Source organism: Pocillopora damicornis, chromosome 9, assembly GCF_964200805.1.
Source record: "Pocillopora damicornis chromosome 9, jaPocDami1.2, whole genome shotgun sequence".
NCBI lineage: Eukaryota > Metazoa > Cnidaria > Anthozoa > Scleractinia > Pocilloporidae > Pocillopora > Pocillopora damicornis.
Genome location: NC_142678.1, coordinates 23,643,637 through 23,655,972, shown reverse-complemented (window position 1 = coordinate 23,655,972; position 12,336 = coordinate 23,643,637). Strand labels below are relative to the sequence as shown.

Below are 12,336 nucleotides of genomic sequence, written 5' to 3'. Positions count from 1 at the left end.
ATCATCGGTCGTATAAACACAATGTTAGGTACACACCAGGCATAACTTCGTCTTATAACAGGAGTAACAGTGGTGGCAAAACATGCTTAAAACGGCAGAAATCGCCAAAAACTACAACAAACATAAGTTCTATCGATTTTACGTGTGGAATATTCATATTTCGACATATTTATCGTAGTAAATCGACCGTATTTTGTTTCTCGTACTATTCCTAATAACGCGAAAAATAGGGCAGGCTGGTCATTTGAACCGGTCTCGAGTACCAACCGTCACCACTCGAGGGCCAATAAGTCCGATCCCCTCAAATTATAACCAGCGAGAGGGAATTGCAAATACCTACCCCTTAGAGCAGAAAGAAGAGAAGCTGGCCAATTGTTGAAACATTCTGATCCGTTTATTTAAAATCTGACACTTTCGCGTAACAACAACAACACGTTCACCGCTGAGGACACTTACCTCTATTTTCAGGCACAACTTTGAGACGATACCAAACTAATAACCATATGTTTCGATAATACCTTAACAGTAGTTTTTTAAAATCTAAAAATGAAGTGATTTTACACTGCAGTAAATTTTAGAGTCGAAAGAGTTTCTTTCTGTCTTCCGATTCCTATGGTTTATTTATTCTTGTTTTTATTCGCATCGTCACGAGAAGCACACAGGACCAATTTCAAGACCAAACTCTTCTCCAGTATCTCCAACATCATGTACTGCCACATCTTTTATTGGAAGTCTGTGCGTTTTAGAAGTATTGACCTCCAAAATCGTTCTACGCCATGCACCATCTTTAATCTACAAGTTGAAAAGAAGAAAACGACTATGGAAACATCGCAAATGGCTTCAATAACACAAGGGAATACTAATAACATGTTATAAACATCTCAAATTCAAAATAACATCTTTTCAAATATTGTAGTGAACGCAAAAGAAACTCAATTTACACAAACTATCTCGCAAACGATACACACAAATACCTATTATACGTTCTTACGGATTATATAACTTTAAGCTGAACAGTAAAGGAGAACATGACAGGTAACGCTTCCTGTTTTATTCCAATAGGAGTAGATTTTAATTTCTGTACAGACTACTCTCAGGTTTCTTTCGTGATTGTTTGTATTATCTGCGTCTCACAAAGTGGTTGTATGATTAATAACCATGACACCTTTTGCATAGCAATCACATGCAAAGTGAGCCGGCAACGAAACGTAACAAGAATTACTAAATTAACTCGTACCTTGCATTCGTCAAGAAGTATGGTGGGTTGGTATTTTATGGTTCCCTGAGCGTAAATCTCAATTCCATTTTCTGCTTTAAGCTTAATGGAATATTCATAGCTCCCAGTACTTTGCTTGAACCAGGCAGAGGAGTTTAAACAATGATAGGTGATGACCTGTTTTGCGCGGTTGCTTAGCAGCCGAAGGAATGTCAGTTGAATTGGGTCGCAGTCATAAACAAACTGCAAAGACAAAAGGGAATTAATCAACTTAATTTTCACTGACTGTGACTGCCTCTGCTGAGTGGCATTGAAAACGTTTTCCTTCGGCAGAACAATGAGTAAATAGTTTCTTTGTGCTACACTTACTCGACTCACCTGAAATATTTTTTCATTTATGCTCAAATTAAGCATATTATAGACACTACTTTAAAGCAAAACATCGCGCGAATGTAATAAAACATTTTTTATAATCCCTTTCCCATGTTGCTGATTTGAGTAAGCAATGATATATACGAAAAGGGTGCGCCCTGAAAAAACACGAAAACGATTATGCAATAAAAAGTTTTCCTGTACTTCTTCGTGACAGAACAAGACAGTTCCAATTTATCGAAAAATGCGACACATTTCATCAATTCTGTTTTTCTTTAACGTTAAGTGTAAAATTCTAATTCCTGTTCTTGGAAACTGCAACAGAGCCGTGTGAGTGCGGTGCCTGATGGCTCTTACCGAACAGGCTCACGTTAACCCGTCTAGCCCTACACACGTCAGTTTTTATTATGGTTTTCCCCAAGACTGCATGAAAAGAGCTACTCGGGTCATAAAGTGAAAAGAAAATATAACCCATCTAGCCCTACACACGTCAGTTTTTATTATGGTTTTCTCCAGGACTGCATGAAGAGAGCTACGCGGGTCATGAGATGAAAAGACAATATCACCCGTCTTGCCCTACACACGTCAGTCTTAATTATGGCTTTCTTCAGGACCACATGAAGAGAGGTGCACGGGTCATAAGATGAAAAGACAACATAACCCATCTAACCCGACACACGTCAGTTTTTATTATGGTTTTCTCCATGACTGTATGAAGAGAGCTGCACGAGTCATAAGATGAAAAGACAATATAACCCATGTAGCCCTACAATCGTCGGTGTTTATTATGGTTTTCCCCAGGACTGTAGGAAGAGAGCTGCACGGGTCATAAGATGAAAAAACAACATAACCCGTCTAGCCCTACACACTTCAGTTTTTTTTCTAGTATGCAGTACGACAAACACCTCATCCGACGAGAACAAGTATCTTGACCGTGTTTTTTCGAAGAACAACTACAACTAAGACTTCATCCAACGTAACACTCACCGACCTACTACTATCGAAGCTAACGACAACGCAACTCCTACGACCACAGCAACTATACCATACATAAAGGGTATATCTGAGAACATCTCGCTCATCCTACAACTCTTCAATATCCGCGTCGCTCACAAACCTATTACCACACTACGTCAGTTACTGACTGACGTCAAAGACAAAGACGAACCGAGGAACAGACAGGGAGCAGTGTATAAGATCGATTGCTCCGACTGCCACGCCTCCTACATCGGTGAGACTGGCGGAAACCTCACAACTAGACTGACTGAACACAAACGAGCGACGAGGAAAGGCGATGTCAACAATCACATTGCTGAACATCACCGACTTACGAACCACACTATTGACTGGGACTCTGCGCAATGCCTAACCTACAGCACCAACTACTTTCAACGACTAACCCTGGAAAGCTGGTTTACGAACTTGGAACAGACTCCTCTCAACAGGTGTCAACCCCTACCGGCACCATACAAACGACTCATTCACGACATTAACATTACAAATGAACCGAACAGAACGACTTAACGTCACTAACGGATCGAGACCGACCAATCACGATTGACCTAAGCCACTTGAGTCTTACAGCCAAAACATCACGACAAAACTGACCAATCAGTTTATACAAACCAGACTAAGTACATTCGACTGACAACAGCCATTCACTTGACTCTGATGATGACTTCCGCTCGGGTTGTCGAAACGTCAGTCACCACTACCGACAACAGTCTTTCTCAGGACTACACTCACCCGAACGATCAAATTACATTATCACATGACCCGTCTTTCCCCAGGACTGCAAGACCGGAACTAAACGGGTCATATAAAAACAAACAAAAACAAAACAAAAACAAAACAAACCAAAACCAAAACAAAAACAAACAAACAAAACAGATAACAATATAACACCTGGACCAAACTGTTACATAAAAAAATGATGTCGAAAAATTAACCGGTGTAAGTTCGCCCACCTGCTCTAAAAAAAACCTGTAGCGCTCAAACCAAACAAATGACTGCTTTTTGTTGGAATGAGAAAAAAATTAGCGTCAATATTACAGGCTTGGTGAAGCTGTTTGTCACGGCTTTATAAATCTTAAGAATTCGCCGAAGGTGTAAATCAAAGATTATGTGTGTACCTGGGGTAGATCATCAAATTCCTTAGAAAACCACTTGTACCCGTCAGGTCCAAAGAACCATTTCTTGTTTTCTGTCTGTGTCGGAAAAAACATGGAGTTACTCATGCAAATTTTGCTACACCCTTTTAGCAAACATACATGTTTGTTATAAGAAATAAGGACTCTGTAATAATATGATTTCCTCCTTACCTTACTCTTTTTTGCTACACCCTTTTAGCAAGCATACATGTTTGTTATAAGAAATAAGGACTCTGTAAAAATATGATTTCCTCCTTACCTTACTCTTTTTTGCTACACCCTTTTAGCAAACATACATGTTTGTTATAAGAAATAAGGACTCTAATAATATGATTTCCTCCTTACCTTACTCTTTTTTGCTACACCCTTTTAGCAAGCATACATGTTTGTTATAAGAAATAAGGACTCTGTAATAATATGATTTCCTCCTTACCTTACTCTTTTTTGCTACACCCTTTTAGCAAACATACATGTTTGTTATAAGAAATAAGGACTCTGTAATAATATGATTTCCTCCTTACCTTACTCTTTTTTGGATGAATGCATGTTGCGTTAAAGTGAAAATCACAATAAGCTCGGACTGCATCATCCACTGGCCCACCATTGGGATCGATCCAGAAGTGACCTTGATAAATAAATCAATTGTCTGTCAGATATTATTACAATTGTGAAGAACAAAAAAAAGTTGCAAAGTTTTCTTCGTACAACAGTTCATTTGATTCTTAAAAAAAATATGATGTTGCCTTACCATTGGTAACATTAGGCTCAAGTTGCTTCAGGTCTCGGCATGTTCTGGCTGGGTAACGTCTGGTACCTAGAAATCGTCTGCAGGTTATCAACGACTGGACTTGGTTATTTATGGCTTCGATAACTGGACTGTTTCCCTGTTAAGAAAAGAAATCCACAAGAGCTAATTTACTAAGCGCCACCCTACATACTAGATAAGTAACACCTGGGGTATTAAATTATGAATATACTTTGTCATGTAAAGGCCATCATTATTAGCGCTTCCGGCAGCACGAGAGTCTCTTCGTTCGCGGATGAGAGGATGCAAAATTTCTCCACCCGGATGGATCATGTTGGGAGAAGTAGTTTCCGTTCGTCTTAAATCGAAAAAAGGAAAAAAAAACCCAGTAATTATTCTTCTACAATCCCACAATAAATGAACCCTGTTTGTGGTTATAATCTTACATGTTGTCAGTCACTGCATACTGGTGGGGGTACAGTGAAAACTGAACAAGATAACTATAATAGATTCATAATACGTTAAAGGGCTTACGCAAGAGTGGTGTGTTATTGACAAATCATTTAAGAGTTTATTAATGACAATGTTAGAGGAACTTACCACCTCTTTATGTTTGGAATTTGTTTTTAGTGTCTGTCGGGGCTGCAAGGAAAATGTAAGAACGTTAGTTCACTACAGGCCAAAAAAAAAAGTTATGATGATGATAAACATAAAGTAATGAGGAAGCACAAATGAAGTTCAAATAAGCGCACTTTGGGGAAGTCGTGTAGTCTGTTCGCAACCACTTTCAAGCTCCACCTCTTGACGATAATTAAAAAAAAACAGGAGTCAGTGAACAGATTACAAGCTAGAGTACTTTCATTTCGGAGCTAATGTTGGTTGCAACAGAATTAAACCAGGGTTCAAAGGAAAAGGTATTGCATAACTTGGAGAGTAATTCATAAAATATACTTACCAAACTTTTACTTTTGTACAGAGAGGACTTGGTATTACTCTGAGTCAAAGACTCCTCAAGAAATCCATACCTCTGTTGTGAAATCTTAATTTAAATTTAAAAAATTTGAAAAGATTATCAGCAGAGAGTAAGAATGACGATGACACTCACTTTACGGTATTCTTGACTAATGCAACTTGGTCTTTACCATTCAGTTTTAAGGAAGTCAAACCCAGGTTATTTGGGGTAGGGGTCATAACTGTTTTGGATTTTCTGAGTGAACTTTTTCACTTGAAAAATTTTCCGTAAAGTTATGTATTTTACGTGATTGAGTTTGTGAATATGCAACATAAACCCTAAGCAACATAGCATCATAGGGCAAACTCGAAACAGAGGGCGTGAAAAGCTATCCTGAACCACATTTTACTGGGCCTTTCTCAAAGACAAGAGAGTCTGTATTAAAGGGAAAACACAACATACTTACCCAGCTGGAAATATCTGCCTGTGAATAAATGAAATGAGAAACTCACAAAATTGAAATGAAGACTTTTATTGCTTTTTTTCAGTCAAGTTTTTAGGAAAGTATGATGGACTGATGGCAATAATCAAATTGGCTATAGTAAATGCTAGGTTTGATTCACATTGTAGACTCACCGCCTGTCCTGGTGCACCTGACGGTCCTGGGGGACCCTAAAAATAATTTTCATCAACTGTTGAAAGCTAAACTCATAATAGTAGAACCAGCCACACTCCTTTGTTTTAAAAATTTAAAGTGAACTGTAACCTAACCCAAATACAACTACCGTCTCCTTTCCCCTAAAACATCGACCAAGCTTAATAAAGTGCAGTATGAGGAGTTACATGAAAGTTTTAAAACGAAAAATACCTGAAGTCCATCTGGTCCCTGGATGTCACATTTACAGTAGTAGAACAAGGAAAGAAAACAATCTAGATCAACCTCACTGTAAGCGTGACAATTTTACAATTAACATTGAATGCAATGCAATGGTCTGTAAGCATTTTCATGATTCTACTTAAAAACTATTGATTTAACAAGTTTTCCAAAAGTTTCTTTCATTAACATCAGTTTGCAAAAATAAACCAAATTCGTCAGGACTTGGTCAAATAGGATTGCTATACTGTTAAGGTGATTACAATTGCGATCGTGGTCATGATCTTTCACCCACAACTCCAATAGCAAAAATTTACCAAATTATCGGAGCACTTTCTTTGCTAATGTCCTACGTTAACCTAGTACATGAGGTGAACTGTTACTGAAATATCATTTGAGAATTAATTTATACTTTTAATAGACCTACCTGTGGTCCAGCATCTCCCTGTAGAGAAATGGATCAAAAGCCTTTGATAAAAACATTGGAAAACTCCGACAACCACATGAAATATAAGGGCCGAAAGCAACTGCTTGATCTTTGTAAAGTTTAGATATCTCTTCAATTAGTCTCAACTTTGATTGAAAGCCACGTGGAAGGAATTTTATATCAAATACTTTGCTTCAGAAAGTGACAACATATAGCTGGGTATTAGCATGGAAGCAAATCAGAATAGAAGACAGTTTTACAAGGGATAATTTTGAAATTGGTCCTGAAAAGTAATGGCTTCTGTAATATATTCTCTATTGAATCAATCAAATACTTATCATACTTTGTTTCCAAAGCCTCCTGGTGAACCAGGTGGTCCCTAAAAGATTCAGAAAGGAATAATCATTATGACATCAATACAAGTGTCATAAGCAATCGTTAAGAAGCGATGGACATTTAATACAAAAGTATGATATAGGCAGAATGACTAGAAATTATAACTTGGGCAGAATTACTTAGAAAGTATAACTTAGGCAGAATGACTTTGGTGGTGTGACCTAGGTAGTAGAACTTCACTGGCTGCAAGTATGTTCTAGTAGTCTATTCGCTTTGATGAAGGGCTAACGCAAAAAACGTCAGCTTCGAAACTCTCTAAGGTGGCCAATTTAAGTTATCAACTCAGTTGATAATAATAAATTACCCTGTTATACTCTACAACCGACGCAGCACCACAATTTCCTTAGAAACTTACCCCCTTTATTCATTTGTGCTCTAGTTAGTATCTCGTGTTGTAGATGTTTGTGAAAGCACATGTTTCTGTAACGATATAAAATAATTCTGCCTGTTTTTCTCTTGAAAGGCAAACTTTACTCACAAGAATTCCTTGTAACCCAGGAGATCCTTGGCTTCCTCTGATACCGCCAGCTCCCTTAAGATTCAAAGTAGCAAAAAGGATTTTGTTAATTATCACACACTACAGTGGCTACGATGGGAATTTTTTCTGTCTTAATCAGACTGTATGAAAATACCTTTGAAAATGCCTCTGACAGGATACTGAGAACTCAACTTTATGTTTATGTTATAGTTATGCAAAAGAAAAACTACAGGAAATTCTCTGTAGCGGTCTTAAAAGATTCCATGAAGGGCTCTTACGTGAACTTCAAAGATTGAAGAGTTAAAAGAAAATCATTTACCTGCGGTCCAGCTGGTCCAAACGGTCCTACGAGACCAGGCTCACCTAAAGGACCCTTAATATATGTGTAAGCCATATTTTATAAATTAATAAAATACTAATGCCAAACAAGAAGTAAAACATCTTTTAACTTTTGCTAAACTTCACATATACAACCACAGCTTTATGATAAAAATGAAAAACTAGCAAGAGATGACTGACATACCTGTGCACCTTTAGACCCTATGGGTCCTTTCGCGCCTCTGATTCCTCTACTTCCCTACAGATGAAAGGAAAGACACTTGATCTAAAACATAAGAAATGCCTTTGTTTAAGCATGTCTTCCGCTGGGCTCACGACAAAGCAAAAGGCATGTCACGTTTTAAAGATTAAGGGCTCGTCAAATTTCAAGGCCCCAACCTGTTAGAGTTTTTCCTCTCAGTTGCACCAAAGGCAAACTTTACAACAACGTTTCTATGCATGTCTAAAAGGAAAATTTTGCTATGTCCGGAAATTTTTCGGAAATAGTTAAGCGCATCCTGTCCACCCTAATTGTCTCCTAACTATGGAAAAATATCGTCAACATTCATTAAGTCTGAATGAAAGACCGGAACACTTCAGTTGAGGTTTGTATCCATAACTGTTGGTCTGAAATTACATTTGTTCTCTTACTGAAGAATGTCGAACAACCTTGACTGGACATCAATCGACTAATTCCAGCAAAGAACAGCCTTAAGTTTACCAGAACCTGGCGGGGCGGCAATGTAATGTTTCATTCATCGATACCTCAAGCGTAGTCAACCATGAAAACCATTGGATCACCGTGCTTTTAAGTATCCCAGAACGTGACTGCACCCTGTACCTGTTCTTTCGTTATGATTAAAAACATTGCGAACCTTTTCCCCTGCTCTTCCTCTAACGCCATCATCTCCTAACTCGCCAGAGTCGCCCTGGGAAGGCACAATGAGAGGTCAGTTATGTCTTGACATCCGCATCTGATTCCAACTTCATCAGAAATCAAAGGTGACTTTATGTCCAGTATTGCCTGCAGAGCAGGCGTAAATTTGGTGACCAAATGCTTACTATTCCCTCGGTAAAAATTATAACTCCTATGTTTGACTATACGGCAACCAAGGGAGTGAGTGAAAAGGGCCGTTTGGATAAACAATCGCAAGCTTGTAACGTTAATGCACAATTATAAGAAGCCTGGATCGCAGGCTATTTCTGAATTAAAATACTTACCTTGACCCCTTGTTTCCCAGGTAAGCCTGGATAACCGGTGACTCCGTGAGGACCCTGATAAAAACATCGGAAAAGTCGTCATATTAAATACCGACTCGCTAAACGGAACACACCGTCAACGAAATCAGGAAAGACACTTTTTCCTCTTAAGGTACGATGTATCTGTAAGTCCCCCAGTTGGCAATAGAATCAGTGGAACTGAAACTGACTCCGTGGCCCAGAGTTTTTCACCAAAAATTTGAAACATTTTCCCCTCAAGTGATCCCCAAAAGGAATTTTAATTCACATTTTCCACAGAATTTGAATTTCATATCTTATTAAAAAAAAGAACCTTTAAACTCCCATCTTTCCCCTAAAGAATTTGCATTTCACGTCTTCCCAAAAACAATATGCAACTCACATCTTCCCCAAAATGTCCTGTGGCCCCTTGATCTCCTCGAGCTCCCTGCATTCCTTTAACTCCTTGCAGACCGGAGGCACCTGTTGAACCAGATGCCCCAGGAAGACCCTGACATAATCAAGATAACAACTGATTAATGAAACTTATTGAAAAAGTTCAAAATAACTGAGTAGTGAAAAGAATACCGACGATGAAGCAGTTAACCATTGGAAACCATTGTTACCTTTTCACCTGGTTTCCCAGCCAGTCCAATTTTCCCCATTAAACCTCGGGGACCCTAGAAACAGAAAGGAAATTGTGTGGTGAGAAACATTGTTTGACAGTTACATCATTTATTAAGTCAGTTATAGTTCGCGAGTTATCTATGTCGTACTTCATCTGCCTTTTCTCCTCGGTTTCCATTCTTTCCGGGAAGTCCAATGCTACCCTAACGAAGTAAAAGAAGCGGTATCAGTATTCGATGAACGAAACGGCAAATGAATGTAGGTAAAAGTAGATGAATGTAGTTCTCTTCGTTCAAACCTCTCTCCCTGTTGTGCCGTCTTCACCATCACTACCTGGTTCTCCTCTTTCTCCCTTTGAAAGAATAAGAATAATAAATGAAAGATCAAATGAATGAAGACGCAGTTGTTCTAATAATGACAAGGGTAATTGTGCTTGAGCTAAGTGAATGCACTCCAAGGTTATTATGGATATTTTTTCTTAACGCTTTTATTTTATAATTGTCGAGTAGTAACAGTACTTATTAACAGAGTTTGGACACGATGTTTTTTTTTTTTTTCTTTTTTCTTACTAATATATCGTTATTATTTCATGGCAAAGTTAAAACTGTGAATTCATTTTGTACCTTTTGTCCTTCTCCACCAATTTGTCCTGTGGCTCCACGTTTACCAACTAGTCCCTGCAAATATACCAATTCATATAGTATAGCTGTCAGTAACAACTGGGCGCACTGAACATCAAGGTAAGTTGCACTTCGATTCTTTGAGATTATAAGTTCCACTCGTACAAAATAAGAAGTATATCAGATTGATGCTGTACTTTTGTTATGGATTGCACGATCAAAAAAGCGTTTCCAGAAGGTACAAAACATGGGGTACTACTCACGATTGGTCCTTTGCTGCCAGAAGGTCCATTTACGCCTGGTGGTCCTACAGGGCCCTGTCGAGGTTAACAGGGTATTTACATATTATGAAATCAAAAGACACAGGCGGGTTTTAAGCTATGATATACGAATGTACTTCTCTACCTGAGCCCCAGTTTGTCCTGGCTCACCAGGGTTTCCAGGTAAGCCAGTGGAGCCCTGCAATGAAACAGAGTTTATGTAATAGCTTAGATCTCGCTTAATACGTTATACATGCTTTGTCTGTGGAGGGACTTCCACAATAAATCCATAGAGACTTTGAATTCTTAAAAGATGAATAAAAAACGAAGTTGAACTGACTGAAAATCCTGTTGAGCCTCGAGAACCTTCAGGTCCAAAATCACCGTTGAGTCCCTGTCGAATGTATCAAAAACACATCAAGTTAATCGTTTAATCAGATGCCCTATGAAAATTCTAGAAGCGGTTATCAACTCAGCTTTAGCATGTCAGTATATACTCTACCTTAATGCCATTTTGTCCTCGTTCACCAAGAGATCCCTCAGATCCAGCTTCTCCCTAGTATGTGAAAATATCTTTTTTTTTTAAGGGAAGCTTACCAAAAATCATAATTTGACTTGTAATTTAGCAAACATCAATCCAAAGAGTAATACGGTTTTTGGCCACCTTGACCTTTCAGAATGCATCTCGTTTCAAGCAAATTACACGTGAATGTCCTCACCCCACCCCACCCTTCAACTGTACCGGTATTCCAGGGTCTCCTTTATTTCCTAAGTCTCCAGGTGCTCCCTCCAAACCCTGAGTAGTATCAAAAAGAAACACATATCACATACAGGGACACTGTAATACAATAAATATCTTAGTCTACCTGTCATAATGTTTTCCTTCTTCAATGTAACTCAGATCTCCTCTACCTTCAGTTGCATTCCAAAAGAGAGTTCAACAGAAGCGAATCAATGATTTTTTAATTCTTTTGGGTGGGTTGAGTAAATATTACTGACCTGTTCTCCTCTATCACCAGCTTCTCCCTTTGCACCCACAGAACCTGCAATTCCCTGACAAAAAAGTATATGGAGGTGATTAAAACCACCATTCATCATAGTCACAGAACTGGTCTCTGTCCTTCAGTTCCAATTATGCAGTCATATGTACACTGAACAAGTCAGACAACATGATGGTTATATTACCAGTTCTCCTTCTTCTCCCCTTTCTCCAGTCATCCCCTCATCTCCGTTTGGACCCTGAGGTTGTAAAATAGTGCCAAATAGTTTTTCTTAGTCTTAAGCATGTGTGAAATGTTTTTCTTCACTTAGTATCTGAACTCAAAATGTGTCATGTTATGCACCAATTCTCCACACAGGACTGGCATAGTGCAAGGCCCAAGGTCAGTGGAAATGGGAAAAAAGATGGGCAAGCAAAAACGAGACAGGGATTAGGTGCTTTCTTTATTCCTCCCACAAATATGAACTAAGTACTTTTCAAGGTTTAAAAACAGGCATCTACTGACTCACAAACTAGTTCATCGTATTTGAGTAGGTAGAGCATCCCACCAGGAAATTGGAAATCTTCACCTCTTTACATGTACTTGAACCAAACACTACTTCTCTTCCTACGCCTCTTTACCCATTTTTGAAAAATTTCATCAGTAGAATTAATGCCCCATTTAGATATTAACTTTTTTAGAG

At 38.5% G+C, this 12,336-nt stretch overlaps 1 protein-coding gene across 5 annotated transcripts in view; it reads right to left on the bottom strand.

The window, feature by feature from the left end:
* Positions 1-372: 372 nt before the first annotated feature.
* Positions 373-12,336, bottom strand: part of LOC113678369 (uncharacterized) — a 33,533-nt gene continuing 21,569 nt past the window's right edge. For 4 of the 5 annotated variants that reach the window (XM_027195251.2, XM_089182915.1, XM_089182916.1 and 1 more), the window contains 29 exons: positions 11,839-11,892; positions 11,653-11,706; positions 11,396-11,449; positions 11,156-11,209; positions 10,994-11,047; positions 10,799-10,852; positions 10,657-10,710; positions 10,397-10,450; positions 10,072-10,125; positions 9,923-9,976; positions 9,773-9,826; positions 9,550-9,657; positions 9,150-9,203; positions 8,804-8,857; positions 8,134-8,187; positions 7,930-7,983; positions 7,611-7,664; positions 7,080-7,115; positions 6,737-6,754; positions 6,304-6,321; positions 6,072-6,107; positions 5,902-5,919; positions 5,439-5,522; positions 5,084-5,125; positions 4,487-4,622; positions 4,260-4,363; positions 3,721-3,795; positions 1,238-1,459; positions 373-792 (listed from right to left, as the gene is read on the bottom strand). In XM_027195251.2, coding sequence (XP_027051052.2) covers positions 646-792; positions 1,238-1,459; positions 3,721-3,795; positions 4,260-4,363; positions 4,487-4,622; positions 5,084-5,125; positions 5,439-5,522; positions 5,902-5,919; positions 6,072-6,107; positions 6,304-6,321; positions 6,737-6,754; positions 7,080-7,115; positions 7,611-7,664; positions 7,930-7,983; positions 8,134-8,187; positions 8,804-8,857; positions 9,150-9,203; positions 9,550-9,657; positions 9,773-9,826; positions 9,923-9,976; positions 10,072-10,125; positions 10,397-10,450; positions 10,657-10,710; positions 10,799-10,852; positions 10,994-11,047; positions 11,156-11,209; positions 11,396-11,449; positions 11,653-11,706; positions 11,839-11,892 — 1,908 coding nt within the window. In that variant the 3' untranslated portion in view covers positions 373-645. Of the gene's footprint in view, positions 793-1,237; positions 1,460-3,720; positions 3,796-4,259; positions 4,364-4,486; positions 4,623-5,083; positions 5,126-5,438; positions 5,523-5,901; positions 5,920-6,071; positions 6,108-6,303; positions 6,322-6,731; positions 6,755-7,079; positions 7,116-7,610; positions 7,665-7,929; positions 7,984-8,133; positions 8,188-8,803; positions 8,858-9,149; positions 9,204-9,549; positions 9,658-9,772; positions 9,827-9,922; positions 9,977-10,071; positions 10,126-10,396; positions 10,451-10,656; positions 10,711-10,798; positions 10,853-10,993; positions 11,048-11,155; positions 11,210-11,395; positions 11,450-11,652; positions 11,707-11,838; positions 11,893-12,336 lie in introns of those variants that run through there. The other variant, XR_003446875.2, reaches the window with a different exon arrangement.